This window comes from Muntiacus reevesi, chromosome 13 (genome assembly GCF_963930625.1).
Source record: "Muntiacus reevesi chromosome 13, mMunRee1.1, whole genome shotgun sequence".
Taxonomy (NCBI): domain Eukaryota; kingdom Metazoa; phylum Chordata; class Mammalia; order Artiodactyla; family Cervidae; genus Muntiacus; species Muntiacus reevesi.
This window is the reverse complement of record NC_089261.1, coordinates 39,033,643-39,057,205: the sequence shown is the minus strand read 5'-3', so window position 1 is coordinate 39,057,205 and position 23,563 is coordinate 39,033,643. Positions and strand designations below refer to the sequence as shown.

At 38.6% G+C, this 23,563-nt stretch overlaps 1 protein-coding gene across 1 annotated transcript in view; it reads left to right on the top strand.

The window, feature by feature from the left end:
• Nucleotides 1–22,382, top strand: part of ANKRD50 (ankyrin repeat domain containing 50) — a 37,265-nt gene extending 14,883 nt beyond the window's left edge. The window contains exons 3-5 of the mRNA XM_065904306.1: nt 10,999–11,228; nt 14,257–17,807; nt 19,322–22,382. Of these exons, the coding sequence (XP_065760378.1) occupies nt 10,999–11,228; nt 14,257–17,804 (3,778 nt within the window). The 3' untranslated portion in view covers nt 17,805–17,807; nt 19,322–22,382. The remainder of the gene's footprint in view (nt 1–10,998; nt 11,229–14,256; nt 17,808–19,321) is intronic.
• The last annotated feature ends 1,181 nt before the right edge of the window (nt 22,383–23,563 follow it).

Below are 23,563 nucleotides of genomic sequence, written 5' to 3'. Positions count from 1 at the left end.
TCAGAGAAGGTTTTCTTTTTTCTCATTTGGGCAGAGAGAGTGAGGAGCTGCTGTAAGTGGAGCCTGAGCTGGTCTGGGGCTCCTGTGAAGTCTTACTGAGACTGCTAGTTTGTTTCTTACATTTTGGTGTGGACCTTCTCAGCTTTGATTGAGAGCTCTAAAAGGGCTGTTGATAATTCACTTCTTCTCCAAGAAGTATTCATTTTGTTTTTTGACTTCTTGCCCTTTATACTTTCAAATTCTAACAAATGTCTTGAAGAGGGTGGCTTTTGTGTTTAAAGCAAGTTTCCTTCCTTTGGTAGAATTTTGTCTTTAGCATACAGACTGGGGGGGACTTTTAGACACAGTCATCCTAGTTCCCCAACTTTTAAAGTACAACCCAGAATTTTGCAGAGATACCGTGGAGAAAATCAGCCTGTTGTTAGGGACACTTCAGATTTGACTCTGCTCTCTGAAAGAGAAATGTCTGACCTCTAAAAGTTGGGGTGATTTTATTTCTTTGGCAGTGGCCCAAGTCAGATTCTTAATCCATACCTAAAATCACTACATGCCTCAGATCAGCAAATGACCTCTCAGAAGACATCAGCAGGTGGTTTCTTTTTGTTTTGTTCCTTTTGGATGAATTCCTGTCCTCTGGAGTTCTAATTCATTTTGCTCTCTTGCTTCAACAACCTTCTCATGTCTTTAAAAATGTAAATTTTGTAATGGATAACATTATTTTCTAACTGTTGCAATGGGAATTTGGGGCTGCTGCCACCTACTGCATTTTATCTGGCAGTGAAAGTCCCTATGAGGAAAATTTCTCTGGTTCTCTCCTGTTGTACTTGATTTGTGCCTTTGCTTGTTAAGTAACTTCTTTTTAAAATAAATAAAATAATCTTTTATTTGTCTGAACATCACAGATTGGTTTTCTTTAAATTCTTTGGCAGTTTTATAAGTTACTTTCATTTGGACATGAACCCATGTTCTGATTGTTCCATTTGCTGCTCTCTTTCAAAGCGCTAAGGATTTTGTAATTTTTTCACTCTCCTTTTTGAATCACCATTTCTACCTCTGTTCTTGCTCTAATTGCTGATTGCCCCCACCACTCCTTACCATCAGTACAGTCTAGGATGATGGTCAATAATTGAGATATGAAGCTCCTACTCCAAGCCCATACAAGTGATTTTGTAGATTTAGTCACTGACCCATGATCTTTTTAGGTTCAGTTCCTGTCTCCATGGAGGCTGATTTTTTGCCCTCCCTGCTGCTTCTTAAAAGCCGTAGCCCTAGGCGGTAGTCTGTGCTTTTTGTTTCCTTCTTTCATTATTCATAGGGAGAGCCCCTCTTCCAGCCCCTAGTTTCAAACAGTGAGTCTGAGTCCTATTAGTAGAGGCAGCAGAACTTGTCACAGTTTTTACTTCCACCATCTAATCTCCGGGCTGCCATTGCAGACTTGTTTGAAAGGCTGAATAAAGTTTTAGGCTCATTTAGGCTTAACAGCATTTTGATTCTTTTCTGTTTCTGATACTTTGAAATGTTTATTTTATTTTTGACTCTGGTATTTTCCTTTTTTCTTCTTCTTTTAATATTTCATAATTCCCCGCTGTATTTTAACTAGTGGGGAAACAGTTCATGAAGTCCCAACAATATCCTGGTCAATGTCTAGAGAGAAATTTCACCCTATATTTTGGCTGAAGTCCTGCTCTGATTTTAATTATCAATTATACTCATTAGATTTTTTAATAACTATATAATATGTGATCCCTGACTGGTTTGAGGTATCAGTTATACCCTATTCCACATTTTCACATGCTTTAATTTATTGGAGGGTAATTTCATTTCTGAAAGGAGACAGGGAAACAACCTAAGTGTGCATCGCTTTAGATAAATGGATAAAGAAGTTATGACACACACACACACACACATAATTCAGCCATAGGAAACATTTGTGGCAACATGAATGGATCATGAGGGCATTATGCCGAATGAAATAACTCAGACATAGAAAGACAAATATTGTATGTTTTCACTTATATTCAGAATCTAAAAACCAAACTCATTGAAATACAGATGATTAGATTTGTAGTTCCCAGAAGCAGGGGTTAGAAATTGGGGGCATTAGATGAAAGTGGTCAGAAGGTACAAACTTCCAGTTATAAATAGGTCCTGGGAGTGTATATGCAGCATGGTGACTATAGTTAGCAATAATGTATATTTGAAAGATGCTAAGAGAATGGATCTTAAAGTTCTTATCACAAAGGAAAAAAAATTATAACTGTGAGATCATGGGTGTTAATTAATCTTACTGTGGTAACATTTTGCAGTATGTACATACGTGTGTTATAGTCCTTAAACTTACAAAATGTAGTATGTCAAGTATATATCTTAATTAAACTGGAGAAAAAGAAAAGTAAGAATCTGGGTCTGTTTTCCTAAGACAAGATATATTAAGTAAGAATTATTAGTGATTTAGTTTTTCTATTTCTCATGTTTTTAAAGCATTTATTTTAAAGCATAGCCTTTTGAAAGAATTTAATATTTCATTAATAAAATGACAGGCTGGTATGTCAGCATTGTACTTCCAGATGATTTTGGAAAGGTGCTAGGTATATAGGATTAACCTTCTTGGTAAACTTAAAATGTATAATATTTTGATGACAGATTTCACCAGGTAGTACTAAAATTTTATTTATTTAATTTTTTTAGAGATTTGGCTATGTTGGGTCTTCGTTGTCGCATGGGGGCTTTCTCTGTTTGCAGCGAGTGGGGGCTGCTCTTGGTTGCAGTGTTCCAGCTTCTCTTTGTGGTGGCTTCCGTTGTGGAGCAGAGGCTCTAGGGTGTGTGGGCTTCAGTCCTTGTGGCCTGAGGGCTCTAGAGCACGGGCCCAGTCGTGGTGGTGCACAGGCCTAGTTGCCTCGTGGCATGTGGGATCTTCCTGGACCAGGAATCGAACTGGTGTCCCCTGCATTGGCAGGAGGATGCTTAGCCATGGGATCACGAGAGAAGCCTAGTAGTAATTTCTTAGACTTCAGAATTCAAAATGGGGGTGGCTCAGACGGTAAAGCATCTGCCTACAATGCGGGAGACCTGGGTTCAATCCCTAGGTCGGGAAGATGTCCTGGAGAAGGAAAGGGCAACCCACTCCAGTATTCTTTCCTGGAAAATCCCATGGACGGAGGAACCTAGAATTCAAAATGGGTAATCTAGTAATACTGTGTATAATATTTTAGGTTGGAAAAAACTTTCCTTTCTCAATTGAATTATCTTTGCAACACTGCGAAAAATCAGCTTCCTATATTTACACTGGTTTGTTTTTAGACTTAATGTGTCATTATGATATTCTGCAAATACCATACTTTTTTTTTTTTTTTACTTGTAAACTTCGTTTTTTAGAGCATTTTTAGGTTCACTGCTTTCTTCTTAAGTGGAAAGTGCAGAGTTTCTGTTTATCCCCATACCTCCACACACACAGTCTCCTCTGCTATGAACATCCTGCATCAGTGGTGTGTTTGTTATAATTGATGAATCTGCATTGACATATCATTATCATCCAAAGTCCATAGTTGACTTTAGGGTTCACTCTTGGTATTGTATATCCAGTTGGTTTTAAGAAATGTATAATGACGTGTATATACCATTACCGTATAGTTCTGTATGGTAAAACTACACAATATTTCACTGCTCTAAAAATCCTCTGTGCTCTGTCTACTCATCACTGCCTCCCTGTACTTTGGCAACCTGTGAGCCTTCTTTTTCCAGTTTTGCCATTTCCAGAATGTTTGACAGTCAGAAATCATATTGACTTTTTTCACTCTAATAAATTTTAAGATTCAGTTTAGTTCAGTCTCTCAGTCGTGTCCAACTCTTTGAGACCCCATGAATCGAAGCACGCCAGGCCTCCCTGTCCATCACCAACTCTTGGAGTCCACCCAAACCCACGTCCATAGAGTCAGTGTTGCCATCCAACCATCTCATCCTCTTTCGTCCCATTCTCCTCCCGCCATCAATCTTTCCCAGCATCAGGGTCTTTTCCAAAGAGTCAGATCTCTGCATCAGGTGGCCAAAGTATTGGAGTTTCAGCTTCAACATCACTCCTTCCAACGAACACCCAGGACTGATCTCCTTTAGGATGGACTGGTTGGATCTCCTTGCAGCCAAAGGGACTCTCAACAGTCTTCTCCAACACCACAGTTCAAAAGCATCATTTCTTCGGCATTCAGCTTTCTTTATAGTCCAACTCTCACATCCATATTTGACTCCTGGAAAAACCATAGGCTTGACTAGATGGACCTTTGTTGACAAAGTAATGTCTCTGCATTTTAATATGCTCTCTAGGTTGGTCATAGCTTTTCTTCCAGTGAGTAAGAGTCTTTTAATTTCAAGGTTGCAGTCACCATCTGCAGTGATTTTGGAGCCCCCCCCAAAAAAAGTCTCTCACTGTTTCCCCATCCATTTGCCATGAAGTGATGGGACCTGATGCCATCTTTTCTGAATGTTGAGCTTTAAGTCAACTTTTTCATTCTCCTCTTTCACTTTCATGAAGAGGCACTTTAGTTCTTCTTCATTTTCTGCCATAAGAGTGGTGTCATCTGCATATCTGAGGTTATTGATATTTCTCCCGGCAATCTTGATTCCAGCTTGTGCTTCCTCCAGCCCAGCGTTTCTTATGATGTACTCTGCATAGAAGTTAAATAAGCAGGGTGACGATATATGTGCTCCTTTTCCTATTTGGAACCAGTCTGTTGTTCCATGTCCAGTTCTAACTGTTGCTTCCTGACCTGCATATAGGTTTCTCAAGAGGTAGGTCAGGTGGTCTGGTATTCCATCTCTTTCAGAATTTTCCACAGTTTATTGTGATCCACACAGTCAAAGGCTTTGGTATAGTCAATAAAGCAGAAATAGATGTTCTTCTGGAACTCTCTTGCTTTTTCGATGATCAAGCAGATGTGGTCAATTTGATCTCTGGTACCTCTGCCTTTTCTAAAACCAGCTTGAACATCTGGAAGTTCTCGGTTCAAGTATTGCTAAAGCCTGGCTTGGAGAATTTTGAGCATTACTTTACTAGGGTGTGAGATGAATGCAGTTGTGCGGTAGTTTGAGCATTCTTTGGCACTGCCCTTCTTTGGGATTGGAATGAAAACTGACCTTTTCCAGTCCTGTGGCCACTGCCGAGTTTTCCAAATTTGCTGGCATATTGAGTGCAGCACTTTCACAGCATTATCTTTCAGGATTTGAAATAGCTCAACTGGAATTCTATCACCTCCACTCACTTTGTTCGTAGTGATGCTTCCTAAGACCCACTTGACTTCACATTCCAGGATGTCTGGCTCTAGGTGAGTGATCACACCATTGTGATTATCTGGGTCATGAAGATCTTTTTTGTACAGTTCTTCTGTGTATTCTTGCCACCTCTTCTTAATATCTTCTGCTTCTGTTAAGTCCATACCATTTCTGTCCTTTATTGAGATCATCTTTGCATGAAATGCTCCCATGGTATCTCTAATTTTCTTGAAGAGATCTCTAGTCTTTCCCATTCTATTGTTTTCCTCTATTTCTTTGCACTGATCACTGTGGAAGGCTTTCCTATCTCTCCTTGCTATTCTTTGGAACTCTGCATTCAAATGGGTATATCTTTCCTTTTCTCCTTTGCTTTTTGCTTCTCTTCCTTCCACAGCTATTTGTAAGGCCTCCTCAGACAGCCATTTTGCTTTTTTGCATTTCTTTTTCTTGGGGATGGTCTTGATCCCTGTCTCCTGTACAAACTTCCGTCCATAGTTCATCAGGCACTCTGTCTGTCAGATGTAGCCCCTTAAATCTATTTGTCACTTCCAATGTATAATCGTAAGGGATTTGATTTAGGTCATACCTGAATAGTCTAGTGGTTTTCCCTACTTTCTTCAATTTAATTCTGAATTTGGCAATAAGGAGCTCATGATCTGAGCCATAGTTAGCTCCCGATCTTGTTTTTGCTGGCTGCGTAGAGCTTCTCCATCTTTGGCTGCAAAGAATATAATCAGTATGGTTTTGATGTTGGCCATCTGATGATGTCCATGTGTAAAGTCTTCTCTTATATTGTTGGAACAGGGTGTTTGCTATGACCAATGTGTTCTCTTGGCAAAACTGTGTTAGCCTTTGCCCTGCTTCATTCTGTGCTCCAAGGTCAAATTTGCCTGTTACTCTAGGTGTTTCTTAACTTCCTACTTTTGCATTCCAGTCCCCTCTAATGAAAAGGACATCTATTTGGGATGTTAGTTCTAAAAGGTTTTGTAGGTCTTCATAGAACCATTGAACTTGAGCTTCTTCAGTGTTACTGGCTGGGGCATAGACTTGGATTACTGTGATACTGAATGGTTTGCCTTGGAAATGAACAGAGATCATTCTGTCATTTTTGAAACTATCTTCAAGTACTGCATTTCCGACACTTTTGTTGTCTGTGATGGCTACTGCGTTTCTTCTAAGGGATTCTTGCCCACAGTAGTAGATAGGATGGTCATCTGAGTTAAATACACCCATTCCAGTCCATTTTAGTTTGCTGATTTCTAAAATGTTGACGTTTACTCTTGCCATCTTGACAACTTCCAGTTTGCTTTGACTCATGGACCTAACATTCCAGGTTCCTGTGCAATATTGCTCTTTACAGCATCGGACCTTGCTTCTATCACCAGTCACATCCACAACTGGGTGGTGTTGTTGCTTTGGCTCTGTCTCCGTTCTTTGGAGTTATTTCTCCACTGATCTCCAGGAGCATATTGGGCGCCTACTGACCTGGGGAGTTCATCTTTCAGCGTCCTGTCTTTTTGCCTCATCATGTCCTGATAGCTCGTTTCCTTTTCGGAGCTGATGATACTCCATGGTCTGGATGTTTATTAACAGATACTTGTTAACTGATTATTAACATTCACAGAAGGACATCTTGGTTGCTTCCAAATTTTGGCAATTAGGAATAAAGCTGTAATATACATCTGTGTGCAGGGGTTTACATGGACATAAATTTTCAGTTCATTTGGCTAAATACCAGGGGACACAATTGCTGGTTTGTATGAGAGTATGTTTAGTTTTCTATGAAACTGCCACTCTATCTTCCAGACTTTCTGTACCATTTTGCATTCCCACCAGCAATGAATGAGAGTTCCTGTTGCTCCACATCCTTGCCAGTATTTGCTGTTGTCAGTGTTTGGATTTTGGCCATACTAAAATATATGTAGCAGTGCTTTTTGTTTTAATTTGCAGTTCCTTAATGACATATGATGTTGGACTTCTTTTCATATGCTTACTTGCCACCTGTATAGCTTTTTTGGTGAGCTGTCAGTTCAGGTGTTTTGCCTACTTTTAATTCAGGTTGTTTTCCAGTGTCTAGGACCATCTGCCCAGGTAAGAGATGTGTCTTCTATGCCTGCCTACAGAGTCTGTGTCACCTTCGATTTGGGGCTAGTTGGTTGCCCTCTGACCTGAACTCTCATGGGTTTAAGAAAAGTCTTGAACTTGCAGCTTCTCGGGCTTACTTGGTTGTAAGGGTGGAAGAAAGACCTTTATTATGGTAAGACTGGAAGGTGTAACTAGTTGTCTCCACCTGAGAGAGCAAGCCAGAGAAGGAGATGAAACCCCATGTTCAACAGTGAAAACCTTAAGAAACTATTGTACATGTGGTATCTATTAGTATATTCCTTAATACTTGTAACAGCTTTTAAAAGTTAATTAGCCTCCTGAGAAAGGGGCAGTAGGTAAATTCACTGTATTAAAAACAAAAAAAGAGTGAATTTCATTTCAGAATTGCCCTGATAGTCTTTCAGCTGCCTTTTGACCTGGAAATGAGAAGGCCAGCTACAGAAGCGTGGTGCTGCCAGTGCTTACACTCAAGATAGAATTGCAAATGGAAAAACTGCTCAAGGACTCTAAATTAAACTCAACAATATTAAGAATATAATATTTATTTTCTAAATTTTAATAATGTAGCTAAGAAATATGGGACATTTAATAACATACATATACAAAGTAAAAACCTTATAGCCTGCTGGTGCTTTTAAAGATGGTGGTATTCTTTGTCTGAATGTGATAACCTAAGTACTATTACATTATCTCATTTTGAAGATTATAAGTATACACATATATATTCACAAACAGAGGAAGATCTGTTTTAGACTATCTAAAGTACTCTGGGCTTTGTGTGTGCATACTTTGATGGGATTGTCATTTTAGAAGATGATAAAACGCAACCTGGTAGAAAAAGTGGATCTGTGTGTAACTTTGTGGTGTAGGTATCCCCATATGGTGCTTTGTTGAAATAAATGAAAGGAAACTGAAGACGGGAATTCTGAGTCTAGTAAAATTTTTATCTAGTGTTTTGAAGTAGCAGTTTTCCTATTAATTGTCATTGACTCAAGAAGCAAACTTTATTGAGTGTTGGTGATGTGCTAATAATGGTTTTGAGTGCTGGGCCTCTGGCAGCACAGGAGAGGCGTTGTCCGGTTGGGGGGGCAGCATGGAAGTGGAGGAGCTTCGCTCCAGCCTTACAGTGAAACCAGTACACAAGGAATGCAGCAAGTTCCTTTGAGAATATGATCAGCAATGCATGGAAAACAGGATCAGGTGTTAGGGCGACGGCAGTACATGATGAAGACTATTTAAGATATGGTGATCAGGGAAATGGAGAAGGAAATGGCAACCCACTCCAGTGTTCTTGCCTGGAGAGTCCCAGGGACGGGGGAGCCTGGTGGGCTGCCGTCTATGGGGTCGCACAGAGTCGGACACTGCTGCAGCGACTTAGCAGCAGCAGCAGATCAGGGAAAGCCTCTTCAGGAATAAACTTTGTGTTGAAACCTGAAGGAAGAGCAGTTCTGCCTGGGGGGTAGCTTTCTGGGCAGGGGGAGTACCAAGTACATAGACCCTGACTGGAGAAAAGCTTGGTGTTAGAACTGAAAGGACAGCAGTGTGGCTGGAACAAAAGGGAGATCTCAGGAATGAGCCCTAGGATTTTAAGAAACTAGGGGGGATGGGATACCACTAATTGACGTGGAGAGATGAGTGGGGAGGAAATTCGTTAGGGAGTAAATTGAAAGAGAATACTTTTTAAAACATATTAAATCTGAGATGCCTGTAGGACATCCACAAGGAGATGGCAGCTTTGAGTTTAGGGGTGAGGGCAAGGCTAGGAAAAATTGCTCAACATTTTTAAGGCCCTAGATTGACTTATGGTTTTAACATGACTGAGTGAGTCCTGGGAAACAGTCAAATAGCAAGAAAGTAAAACTATAAGAGACCTGTAAACCCCAACCTCAAGATAAATGTAGAAGTTAATGTCAAGTGGAGGTGCAGACAAAACTGGTATGCATTTTTATATGCATACCATGAACATTATCACGAACACAAAGGCTCTCATTTGGAATTGTGGAGACAGGAGACTTAGACTGGAAGTTTCCCTGGACCCAGTTAAGCAGAAGGGAAGAATAAAGGGGGCAGGGAAGAATGAGTCACACACATGAGCTATATGTGAGAATCAGACATTTGAGGATTGCGGGGAGGCGGTTGTGATGAGAAAGGCTGCCTTATGTACACCCCCACAGCTTCTCATCTGAATTGGCTGGAGAGAGTTAAGAAAGCATAAAAAAGTTGTTCATGCCCATAACTCTTGATTCATAAGGAGATTCCTTAGAAACCTAAACACTGGACACACTAGCCTGCAAAGGAAAGAAGTTCTCTTATTGTTAAGAGCTGTCACAAGATGTATAAAATATATCTCAAAAACAGTAGGGAGATGGGGTCTGCAAAAGAAAGCTAGCGTGGCTGGAGCAACCTTGTGAAAGGTTTACTCTGCCACCGTGGGAACTCTGGAGGGAGTGGATGGAGACGTACGCTGTTATGGTTCCCGGGTGAAAGACGTGACAGTAGTTTCTGGAATACAGTGATAATACAGACCAAGGTGGGATTGAGATAATTTTATAAAGAAATATTGACAAGACTTAGTGATAAATTGCATCTTGGTTGCTACTGGGATTGAAAGATTAAGAAGAGAGTTATAGAAAGGATCATCTGTAAACTTCTGGTGTTCATAATTAGATGGAGTTTGCCCTCTTCACCATTGTATCTTTTAGTACTTCATTGAGCAAATGGAATGCTATACATATTTCTTGAAAATGAATGAGTATTATTTTAGTTATGAAAAAGTTCCGTTCAACTTCAGTATAAACAATCTGAGTAGGAGATGTATTCTGCTGTGGGATTAAACCTAATAATTTATTCTTTACATTGAAATTTGAGCATACATCAGTGGGACCTAGACTGCAGTTTATCTTTGAAAAGTCTTTTAAAATAAAATTTGTGTGTGACAAACTAGATCAAGTGCAATTTATTTGTGAGAGACACTATGATAAAATCTTCTATAAAGATTTTTTTGTATTATGGCAGTGATCCCCAGTTTTTTTTTTTTCTTCACATTTTAGCTTTGTTATAAACTTTTCAAGCTTTTATTATTGGTAAAAAATCAGAAAAGGAATATTGAAGTATTGTGTTCTCAGGTTCCTACTGTCTTTCTGAAGTGTGTGTGTGCTAGTTGCTCAGTCGTGTCCGACTCTGCAACGCCGTAGACTGTAGCCCACCAGGCCCCTCCATCCATGGGATTCTCCAGGCAAGAGTACTGGAGTGGGTTGCCATTTCTTTCTCCAAAAGGAACTATAGAAAGAAAGAAAGTGAAGTCACTCAGTTGTGTCCGACTCTTTGCGACCCCATGGACTATAGCCTACCAGGCTCCTCCATCCATGGAATTTTCCAGGCAAGAGTACACTGAATCACTAATTCACTCACACCCTCATACACTTTATTGTGGAAATTGTTGTTTTTGAAAAAGTGAACTATTTAGGATCAGTATTCTTATTAAGGTATGGAATTGAAACTTGTACAGTATTTTTATTCTAAAACTTCATCTTTCTTCAAACAATATTTATAACCCGTAGTTCTAGTGTTCGGATAATAAATCAATATAGCCAATAACACTGAAAGTGCTTCTATGGATGTGGTTTACAGGTGTGTCCTGCTCCCTCTTTTGGGAATGAAGCCACCCCAGCAAAGCCTCTATCTTCTCGTGGATTCTGTGGACGAAGGGTGTAACGTTACTGAGGGTGAACAGATGTCCACCAGCTTATCTGGGACTGTGGCAGAGCTTTTGGCTGGTCACCACGAGTTCTTTCCACCGTGGCTATTGCTTCTCTGTTCTGCCCGAAAACAGAGCAAAGCTGTTACTAAAATGTTTACTGGTAAGTGTAATTCCTACCATCTGCAAATGTTTTTCATTGATGAACTTAAGACTTGTACTTCTTTCTTAGAGGAGAGTATTCAGTTGAAAATTTGGTCCTTGCTTTTGCTGTTCTCTCAGCTGTTCTGTTCTGTTAGCGATTTTCAACTTTTTAAAGTGGTATTAAAAGCAGTCCATAAAATATTTTAAGTTAATTTAAATAGTAGCTTTCTTTTTTCAAGATTCTTTATCTAATAACTTCCTTAGCAAAGGTGAGGGCTACATATTTTATGCTGATGTTTCCTGATCGGCTTATATTTCTTCTAATTAGACTGAGCATCCTGAGAGTATGGAAGATGCCTCCTTAAAAATCAATGGCAGTTTGTCTAAGGTGTTTTTCCTGTTTTTATAGGAGAGACAGAGTCAAAAGCCTTTTAGGGTACCTCTTGAAGTCGATCCTTTATTTTTTTAAACCCTTTTCCGATGTGTGAGAAAGCAATATATGTAATGTTTAAAAGTACGTGATGTAATGATTAAAAGTACGTGATAAGGTTTTTTTTCTTTTCTTGTTTCCTGACTTGACTTTTTTTCTTTTTTTTTTTTAACTACCACAGTAAAGTGCTTACTCATATTAAGTTATGTAAAGCACTTTTTTTTTGTGCTGTGGGAATGAAAAGGAGCATAAAACAAGGACCACTCACAGGATTTATAGTGTAATTGGGGAGATAATAATTAAGTTATTGGCTAATTAGCTATATCACTTTAAAATAGTTCTGTACATCTTACATAAGGATGAAATCTTACTAATTTGCTAAAATAGCTTCCTTTAACCAGATTTATTCCCTCTCTTTTTGATTTGGTTTCCATTATGCTATTCTGTTCTGTTGTTATTAGAAATTGAGTTGATAAAAGTCAGGGAATGTATAGGATGAACTTGGATATCTCTTAGTATGTCAGGTACAGGTAAAATTGAAGCCCCTTTGGTCTATGTCATCCCATCTCTTTCCCTTCTTCATTTGAGACCACCAGTGTTGTTAGTTTATTTTTGTCCTTTTATCTCATATTTTTCATTCTGCCTAGTTTTGTATTTTACATAAATGAAACACTGCATGCACCATCCTAGCTCTTCCCATTCACTGGCTGTGTGACCTTATGCAGCTTCCAATACAGTCTGTGCCTCGGTGCCCTCATCTTTGCATTGATGGTTATTACATGTTTCTATTACTTTTCCCATAGGGTATTTTTGTGTGTGAGTCTAAATGTCAAGTTACACGTAAAGCACTTAGAACAATGCCTAGTACATAATAAGTGCTTTATAAATGTATCACTACTATTGTTATCATTTCACCATATAAAAAAAAATCAAAAAACAAAAACAATATATCAAAAACAATGTTTTTGAGCCTTGTTTCTATGACTACTTTTAAACCCAGTTCATTGCTTTTAACTGCTGTATATTATTCCTTCCCATGAATAAATCTCTAGTTTTTCCATTATCCTATTTATGGACATTATTTCAGGTTTTCATTATTACAAAAAATGCTTCATGAATGTGCTTAAACACACCTTCTTGCACACGTGCTATAAGTTTATATTATAAAAATATGTGTAGAATTACTAGGGAATAGAGAGTGTACATTTTGAGCTTTAATTTTGACAAACTGCTACCTAGTGTGCTTGAAATAATTTATATTCCTGCCAGGAAAACATGAAATTTCCCTTTTCTCTATATTTTTGTCAGTTAACATTTGTTATTTTCAGATCTGTTTTTTCTGCTGTAGGGGCTTGTGCTTGATGTTCCCTCCGACTGGAATGATCTTCTCCTGATTCCCAAATCCAACTTTTATTTATCTGCAGCTTTTAGTGATTCTTACGTAGACCTTAATGCAGACTCTGTAAAAAGTTTTGTTCCAAGTGTTGACTCACTCTAGCTGTGTGTCTTTAGTGATGTTAGAATAGTCTTTCAGAATACAAATCTGCTCACATTATTGTCTTGGTTCTCACTGACTTCTGATCACAAAATCCAAGTCTCATTTCTTCACATAGTACCTGGAATATAGTAGGTTTTATATATATATATATATGTGTGTGTGTGTGTATTCATATTTGTTTTATTCAATTGAGTGAGAGTATTTTACTCAGGATTAATTGACAATCACTGATCTTTGCTGCATTTCTAGATTTATTCCTCTTAAGAAAGAGTTCATTCACTCAGCAGTTTTTCTTCTGGAAGATGAACTACACAATTGTCTAGTAAATCCATATCTATAAAACAAGATATCATCTCCCTTCCAAAAATGAGATTATGATTCCTTTTAAAGAACTTAAAATGAGTTTTGAATAGCTATTAACTAGTATGTTTTTAGGTTGGTTTGAATTTTATTAAGCTGCTTTATTTTTACAGTGCTGAAGTTTCGTTAACATGGTTTAACCAAGTTGTATCTTCAGATTGGAACTGTTTTTGGCAATCTAAGATTTAATTATTTAAATTTGGTAACATGTAAAATAATGTAATTTAAAGGTGGTGACAAGTGCTATTCTAGTTGTATGCAAATATTCAATTCCATAATTAAGACTAGTGTACATTCGGCTATGTGGATAGAAATCTGTAAATTTTTCATATGGAAAAGATCAGCATATAAAAACAAATCTTATTTATGTCTTCTGCAACTTCCTTTCCTAATCATTTGAGAGGGATCAAAAAAACTTCCAAAAGTGCTTGGATATAGCTAAAGACGTCTAATGCTGTAATGATGAGTTTAGTTGAAGTTGAGAGGAGCACTGAACCACTAAACAAATAAATAGTTCCCTTTGTGGATAGTAAAATGAAATCATTTATCTGCCATCAGCATGTTTTCCCAGAAGGAAAAGAAAAACCAAACCTGATTATTATAATTTATTTCTAGGTTTTCATTGACTTGTTTATTAGTATTAATTGACTTACTATTAATTTATTTGATTATTAATTTATCACATGTTGAACACATTCTCTTTGAAATATGGCAACTTTGATAATCATTTTCAATTGACACCTACTTTTTTGTCCTTAGGTTTTCGAAAAATAAGTTTAGATGACCTTCGGAAGGCATATATCGTTAAGGATGTTCAGCAGTACATTCTTCATCGTTTAGATCAAGAAGAAGCTTTGCGACAACACCTCACGAAAGAAACTGCAGAGATGTTAAATCAACTGCACATTAAAAGCAGCGGATGCTTTCTTTATCTAGAACGAGTTCTCGATGGAGTTGTAGAAAATTTTATTATGTTGAGAGAAATTCGTGACATCCCAGGAACTCTAAATGGTCTCTATCTCTGGCTGTGTCAAAGACTTTTTGTAAGAAAACAGTTTGCAAAGGTTCAACCTATCTTGAATGTGATTCTGGCAGCCTGCCGGCCTCTGACCATAACAGAATTATATCATGCAGTATGGACAAAAAATATGTCATTAACCTTGGAAGACTTTCAACGCAAGTTAGATGTCCTCTCCAAACTTCTTGTTGATGGACTCGGAAATACTAAAATACTGTTTCACTATAGTTTTGCAGAGTGGCTCCTGGATGTGAAACACTGCACTCAAAAGTATTTATGCAATGCAGCAGAAGGACACCGAATGTTGGCTATGAGTTATACCTGTCAAGCCAAGAATTTAACACCATTGGAAGCACAAGAATTTGCGCTGCACTTAATTAATTCGAACTTACAGTTAGAGACAGCTGAGTTAGCTCTGTGGATGATATGGAATGGCACACCTGTCAGAGACTCCCTGTCTACTTTAATACCCAAGGAACAAGAAGTGCTGCAGCTGTTGGTGAAAGCTGGCGCTCACGTCAACAGCGAAGATGATCGCACATCATGCATCGTTCGGCAGGCCTTAGAAAGAGAGGATTCCATTCGGACATTATTAGACAATGGAGCTTCAGTAAATCAGTGTGATTCTAATGGGAGAACATTACTGGCTAATGCGGCTTACAGTGGCAACCTCGACGTGGTGAATTTACTGGTCTCTAGGGGAGCAGACTTAGAAATAGAAGATGCTCACGGACACACACCACTCACCCTGGCTGCTCGACAAGGACATACCAAGGTGGTTAATTGTCTGATTGGTTGTGGAGCAAATATTAACCACACTGATCAGGATGGCTGGACAGCATTGAGGTCCGCGGCTTGGGGTGGTCACACTGAGGTTGTGTCTGCACTGCTTTATGCTGGCGTAAAAGTGGACTGTGCAGATGCCGACAGCCGAACAGCTCTGAGAGCAGCAGCCTGGGGAGGACACGAGGATATTGTGCTGAACTTGCTCCAGCATGGTGCTGAAGTCAACAAAGCCGACAACGAGGGCCGAACTGCTTTGATAGCGGCTGCCTACATGGGACATAGAGAGATCGTGGAACACCTGCTGGACCATGGAGCGGAAGTGAATCACGAGGATGTCGACGGCCGGACTGCCCTCTCTGTGGCTGCACTGTGTGTTCCTGCAAGTAAAGGACACGCGTCGGTCGTTAGCCTTCTGATTGATCGAGGTGCTGAAGTGGATCACTGCGATAAAGATGGCATGACGCCCCTGCTGGTGGCTGCCTATGAAGGCCATGTCGATGTGGTTGACTTGCTTCTAGAGGGGGGAGCTGATGTCGACCACACGGATAACAATGGGCGTACACCCCTCCTAGCTGCCGCTTCTATGGGTCATGCCTCAGTTGTAAACACGCTTTTGTTTTGGGGTGCTGCCGTGGACAGCATTGACAGTGAAGGGAGAACAGTGCTTAGCATAGCTTCAGCCCAAGGAAACGTTGAAGTAGTCCGTACTCTGCTGGACCGGGGCTTAGATGAAAATCACAGAGATGATGCCGGGTGGACACCCTTGCACATGGCAGCTTTTGAAGGCCACAGATTAATATGTGAAGCACTTATTGAACAAGGTGCTAGAACAAATGAGATCGACAATGATGGGCGGATACCTTTCATATTAGCTTCACAAGAGGGTCATTATGACTGTGTTCAGATACTACTGGAGAATAAATCCAACATTGACCAGAGAGGTTACGACGGAAGAAATGCTCTGCGGGTTGCTGCGTTAGAGGGACACCGGGACATTGTTGAATTGCTTTTCAGCCACGGAGCTGACGTTAACTACAAAGATGCTGATGGTAGGCCGACACTTTACATTTTGGCCTTAGAAAATCAGCTTACAATGGCTGAGTATTTTTTGGAAAATGGTGCAAACGTGGAAGCAAGTGATGCTGAAGGCAGGACAGCACTTCATGTCTCGTGCTGGCAAGGCCACCTGGAGATGGTGCAGGTTCTGATCACCTACCACGCCGATGTCAATGCTGCTGACAATGAGAAGCGCTCCGCACTGCAGTCTGCAGCCTGGCAGGGCCACGTAAAAGTGGTGCAGCTTCTCATCGAGCACAGCGCCGTGGTGGACCACACGTGTAATCAGGGCGCCACCGCGCTCTGCATTGCGGCCCAGGAAGGACACATTGACGTCGTGCAGGTTTTATTAGAGCACGGGGCCGATCCAAACCATGCTGATCAGTTTGGACGTACTGCTATGCGAGTTGCAGCCAAAAATGGACACTCTCAGATAATTAAATTATTAGAAAAATATGGTGCATCCAGTTTGAATGGCTGTTCTCCATCTCCTGTTCACACGATGGAGCAAAAACCTCTCCAGTCAGTGTCTTCGAAGATGCAGTCCCTAACAATTAAATCAAACAGCTCGGGCAGCACTGGTGGCGGGGAAGCGCAGCCTTCGTTGCGCAGTTTACCAAACGGGCCAGCTCACGCATTCAGTTCTCCTTCAGAATCGCCTGATTCGACAGTTGATCGGCAAAAGTCATCATTGTCAAATAATTCCTTGAAAAGCTCAAAAAATTCATCTTTGAGAACTACTTCATCTACAGCAACAGCTCAAACAGTGCCAATTGACAGCTTCCACAGCTTGTCATTTACAGAACAGATTCAGCAGCACTCGTTGCCACGCAGTAGAAGTCGCCAGTCGATTGTCTCCCCGTCTTCCACAACACAGTCCTTGGGCCAGAGCCATCATTCACCGAGTAGTGAGTTTGAGTGGAGTCAAGTCAAGCCCAGCTTGAAGTCAACGAAGACAAATAAAGGGGGGAAATCAGAAAATTCCAACAAATCTGGGTCAGCTGGGAAAAAAGCTAAACAAAATAATTCTTCACAGCCGAAGGTCTTAGAATATGAAATGACTCAGTTTGATAAAAGAGGACCCACAGCCAAATCTGGGACCAGTGCACCATCTAAGCAGATGCCAGCAGATTCACAGTGTAAAATCATGATTCCTTCAGCTCAGCCAGAAATAGGTCGATCTCAACAGCAGTTCCTTATTCACCAACAAAGTGGGGAACAGAAGAAGAGAAACGGAATAATGACAAATCCAAATTATCATCTGCAGAGCAACCAGGTTTTTCTCGGTAGGGTTTCAGTTCCACGGACAATACAAGACAGAGGGCATCAGGAAGTGTTAGAAGGATACCCTTCCTCGGAGACGGAATTAAGCCTTAAACAAGCTCTGAAGCTTCAGATTGAGGGTTCTGACCCTAGCTTCAACTATAAAAAGGAAACACCATTATAAAAGGTAACATTTCATCAACATAAAGAATAAACATCCAAAGAATGGTTCCCTCCATATGTTGTTCCCTTAGAATGCTCTTTTCCCTAATCCACATGGCCTGTTCCTTCACCTCATCACTATCCCTGTCCTCTTCTCAGCAAGACCCTCCCCTCGTTACCCTTTGGAATTTGAATTATCCCACCTCCACCACTTCCTTTCCCCCTTTTCTGCTTCACATTAGCCATGGTACTTATTTCTTAACATGGTTTATATACTTTATTATGTTTATTATTTGTCCCTTCTCATCTGAAATGTCAGCCTTGTGAGGGTAGGGATTTTTAATCTCTCTTGTTTACCACTGTATTCCGTGTACTTGGAATACTGCTTGGACCCATGTAGTTTCTCGGGTAAAAATGTTTGTTATGAGTGAATGAATGAATATGCTCTTTATGGACCTCAGATTAAAGATTCCTTGCTATACAATCATTCTCCCCGCCTTAAAAGTTCTTTTATGATAACAGAGGTGGGGCTATTTCCCTTTTGGGTTTGAATAAAGTAGTGTATGTAATGCTTAGTAGGTAGGTAGTGAATGTTAATTTCCTTCCATTTTTCACCCTGGAAGAAATAAAAAATCATAAAAGGTAATTTTTATTATGACAAATCTCTTAAGAATCTTTCAAGTGAAATGTACACATATCAAAAGTAGATAAATGGATATATTTAGGGTATTCAGGGCCCAATATTTAAGTTATATTTATTAAATAAAAACTTTTTCTCCTTTCAACTACACTGGATACTATTCTAATTATAGAGAGGAGGTTAATGGGAAAATTGATTTATAATTTTATATTATGGATACTTTTTCAGAAATACATTTCTCATATTTGAGATAAATTCAAGATTTCATTAGGCATTTTTGCTAAATTATACACAAGTATGTTTGTACATGTGTTTAATTATACACAAGTATTTCCTATACATTCTAATAATAAACACCCTTCAAATTGAATATATGGAGGACTGGTGAAATCTCATTCAAACATAAGTTGTAGACAAGTAGTTCATTCATTCTCCAATGTGATTTATTTTAAAAATATTTAGTTCTGATGATACAACCCTCTAACTCTCATGATATCTTTTATAAATATTAAGTGTGAGTATATATTTTATAATAAAACATATGAATTAAGGTGAGCACTTGTGAAATATTTAAGTAATGTATACTTAGTGAATCTCTAATAGGTCTCCTTTTGTGCTTTACATAGTAAATATATATATATGTGTGTGTGTATATATATATATATTCTTATGTGAAAGTGAAAGTCGCTCAGTTATGCCCGACTCTTTGCGACCCCATGGACTATGCACTCCTTGGAATTCTCCAGGCCAGAATACTGGAGTGGGTAGCCTTTCCCTTCTCCAGGGGATCTTCCCAACCTAGGGATGGAACCCTTTCTTATGTAGAGTTTTAAAACTATATGTAGTTATATTTAAAAAGTATAACATAGAAATTAATTTTTTTTTAACTTTTGTATTAGTTTCCTATTCTGTGAAACAGAAGACATTGTGATTGGAGTGATTCTTCAGCTACTGGATGAAAACATAAAATGCCTGTTGATTTGCTGAAAAAAAAAAGAAGAATGTGATACCTGCAGTACAGTTACCTTAAATACTGTCATGTGCCTAAATAGTAAGGCTGCCTTCTCAATGTAACCCTCTGTGCTTAAAAAATTTTCATTTTGTGTGCTTTGTATTCACTACCCAAGAGTAAGCACTTTTTTTTTTAATGCAGATATATACTGCAGTTCCCTGATAAAAGATGAAAAATATTTTGAGTATTTTAAGTTAATATTTGATAAGTGTGCATGTGCCATGATCAAATATATATGAAAAGGCAGTGTTCCTTGTATTTATTTTTTTCTTTCTGTGCAAACGAAACTTAAGCATAGTGTTTCAGTCACATTTACCTTGTTGTAGTGTATAGTTTGTTTTCCTGTATCCTTAAAAATGTCACTCAATAAAATAAATCATGCAACTCTTTTATGTTCACTACACCTTCAGCATTGGTTAAAAATGTGTTTCTATTTAATGCTACATCAAGGTGAAAAAATAGTTTCATGAAAGATTTTCTAAAAGTCTAGTAGTTTAGGGAGCTGCTCTAAGTAGTTTAAATTTGGACTTCTCAGTGTAATCCTCCTAATCTTCAGCTAAAGGTGTGAAAAAAAAAGAAAGAAAACCCACACACAGACTATAGGCAGAACAAAGTTCTGTTTCATTCACTGGGATGCAGTTTCACCTTCCTCTCACTTGTTATTCCACATCCAAGAAGACAGATGATCATTCCTGAGGCATGAAAATTCTCAGGGACAGAGCCAGGCCTCAGTGGCATGTGTATAGAGGGAGATGCACCTGTCTATCTGAGGGTAGATTTTTGATCCCTGAACAATTCACTGACTACCCTTCTATCTTCCATCCAGTTATGTAAAACATCTACCACTGTAAATTGTGATGCCGGCTTCTCTCTGTCCTTTCTATTTTGTAAATCACTGCATGTCTGAAATAACCCCCCACTCAGAATCAATTGGATCAATTTTAATGATTAGTTGGATGACTATTCTTGATGAATATGTGTTTTCCTTCACAGATGACACCACTAACCTATCGGCCATAGCACAGGTGTATTTTTTTATTGCTATTTGCTAAACAGTAGTAATGGATTTGCACTTTTCTGTCCACATACTCTTTCCTGTTTTACTCTTTGGACAATCACTTCTAGAATGATAGATGCCAGGGTTAGGGGTGAAGTCTGTAACCAAGGAAAACAAAGTCAGCTGTTCAGATGAGCATGTGACGCACTGTCTTGACCTCCCGGATGGACACTTAACCAGTTGAGCTAGATTGGTGTATGCATGTCTGGAGAGGTTCAAATTTATTGTTTAGAAACCAAGGTTGCAGGTTTGATCTTTACAAAAGCCCTGGGATCTTACAAAACCCAGAAATTCTATTCTTTCCATGTGCTGTTGATGAAGAGGAATAGGAAAGAGAATTTGGAGATTCAGCACAAAACCATTGCAACTACTGGAAAAAAATCTTTAGAAAATGTCTTAGTATCTGAGGTCAGTAATGTCATCTTCATATATGAAGGACACATGCATGATGCATTGTTCACAGAAACAGAAATATGTAGTTGGTCGTGATAAATGTTTCACTTGATCTTCCTGTAAGGCTTTTGTTTTTGCTTCTGTTTTTTAAAGTCAGCGAAACTTGGGTGTTTATATCATCAGTAAGTCATAATCAGAATAGGAGATAAGTTCAATCTATATTAAGGTGACATGGCAATATTTATAACTCGAATGTGAATGTTTCAAGTGTTGAATTTTTGTCCCTATGGGACATTTATTAAATACACTTAATAGGACTCTTGCAAAGTAGCCTTAAAAGTGTTAATGATTCTGTTAATAACTATGAACACATCCTATTATTAGAACCAACTCTACTCATATCTCAAATACAGTACATTTACGTAATTTAGAAGAGAAAGCTCTAATTTCTTATTAGGTGTATTTTTCTTTAGAAAGAGAATCTTGAAAGCTGCCAGTTTTTCTATTAAACCTTGAATTATTGGAATTGTATTTATTTTATTTTATTGTTTTTACAAAAATGCACCTTGTGGCCAGCGGGCAAAGATATGACTCGTGACACAAGGGATCTCTGTTTTCTGAAGAGCTCAATGTTTTCATATCCATACTATATTCACTTGAAACAGTTGGTAGGAAGAGAACTTGTTGGAAAAATACGCTTTTCGGAAGTAAATATTCCTCTGGATGTTTTTATATGAACTAAGTTTTGGAATAGAACAGCAATGGCTTTCACTTAGGGTAAGGCTAATACTGGGGTAGAAGCAGCCCTGCTTTGCTTACTGGTTTCTGGGGGGATTTATTTAATACCATGACTGAAAATAGCTTCTGCTCCATTGAGAGTAAAAACAGTCCCATAAATAGAAGACTGCTAAATAACTATTTTTTAAATAAAAAACATTAAATTTTGTAAATCACCTGCTGCCACGATACAGCCGTGGTGCGGTGTGCTTTTAAACAGCTCTATAGCCCTCCATTTGTGTTCTTTCGTAAAAGTCATGAGTTGATAGCAGAGGAAGTGATTTTAAAAAAATACAGTAATGAAAACTAAAATGTCCATGCGTGTAGGAAAGGTTTTGGAAGGAAAATGGAGCAGAACTCAGTGGGTTCTGCAGAATACAGCCAGTTATGTTGTGTCCCTCACCCTCACCCCCCATGCCCACCAGAATCCTCTCCAAAAGTAGTTCACTGTTCAAAACACAGGAGTAAGTACTTTTTCCAATATTGTTTGCCTATGCAAATACTTGTTTTACTTTAAAGTCCTCCATTTACACTTTGCAGCAAATGTAGTTGCAGACAAATGCTTTCTCTTTTTGAATTTTTCCCTTGGTTTGGGGGTATGTAAATAGCCTAAAAATGTACATTGAATTTCACATTGTAAAAGTTTTATTTTATTCCTTGTATTATATTAAGCAAAAATCCATATGTAAATGAAAGTGCATAATAAATATATTTGCTTTACAGAGAATACCTTGTTTTAATTTTATCCTTGAATCCGCAGAAGGTGCATGGCATGCTCACAGTAGAAACAACTGTCTCTTAACTTCTTTTAAGTACTGAGGAGATGAATTTGGAAACATTTTACAAAGAAAAAATGAGATAGAAAAACTTTCAAAGGAAGGTAGAAATTAAAAAGATCTAGCCTTAGTATCTTCCTAAAGCTTTTATAAGGACTTAATATTCTCTACCCTTCCCCCAATATCATACTATATCTCTCACTACCCAGCTTTCCCACCTCTGAAATCGCAGTAATCCAGTAAATTGTATGCATATATGCTCCCTGATCCTCAGAACACTGTGGGCATCTTAAATTTGGTATATTGGGGGTTTTGTTGCAAAACTTGTCATTCATTTTCAAAGTAAGTTTCTATCCTTCACTCAGTAAACTTAAGTCACTTCTTTATGACTTTCTGCTTCCTCTAGCAGAACACAGCGTGTGTGTGTGTGTGTGTGTGTGTATACTCCAAATAGTTTGTAAAGTCAGCAAGGCATGTTCTGATAGGTAATTCTACAATAATTACAGGGTTCTGTTGTAATTATCTTACATTCTTTATAAAGTTGTTAGAATAGTAAAAGTCTTACTCTAAAAATTTTTAATAATTTTTAACAGAGATGGTCCTATACATAGAATAATTTTAAACTGGCTGACTAAACGCACATGGAATTTTCTAGCTGGCAGTTCAAGGAAATACACTGGGAACTTGGCAATGACTAATGTTTTTGCTCCTTTGCCTAACAGTTGGAGGGAATCCAACTAATGGTAGTGAGGTACACACCAAAGGTATAGATTCCCAAATTTCTGGGAAAATTTTATTCAACATGCAAATATTACTACTAACTCATCTTTAAGATAGGATCTCTGTGTTGTAAGGCAGAAACCAACACGACATTGTAAAGCAGTTATCTTCCAATTAAAAAATAAAACAGCCCAATGTGCACACACACAAAAAGATACAGTAAAACATCCTAAAATATGTCCCAAAAGAACTGATGCTACATATTTAATGAGTGTCTGTTACTCCTGTTTTGTTTGTAAACAAACGTATACAGGAAAATGCACAGGTTCTAAGTAACTGTCCTATACATTTTTATAAAAGCTGAACATACCTGTTGAACCATCACCCTGATCAAGAAGTTGACCAT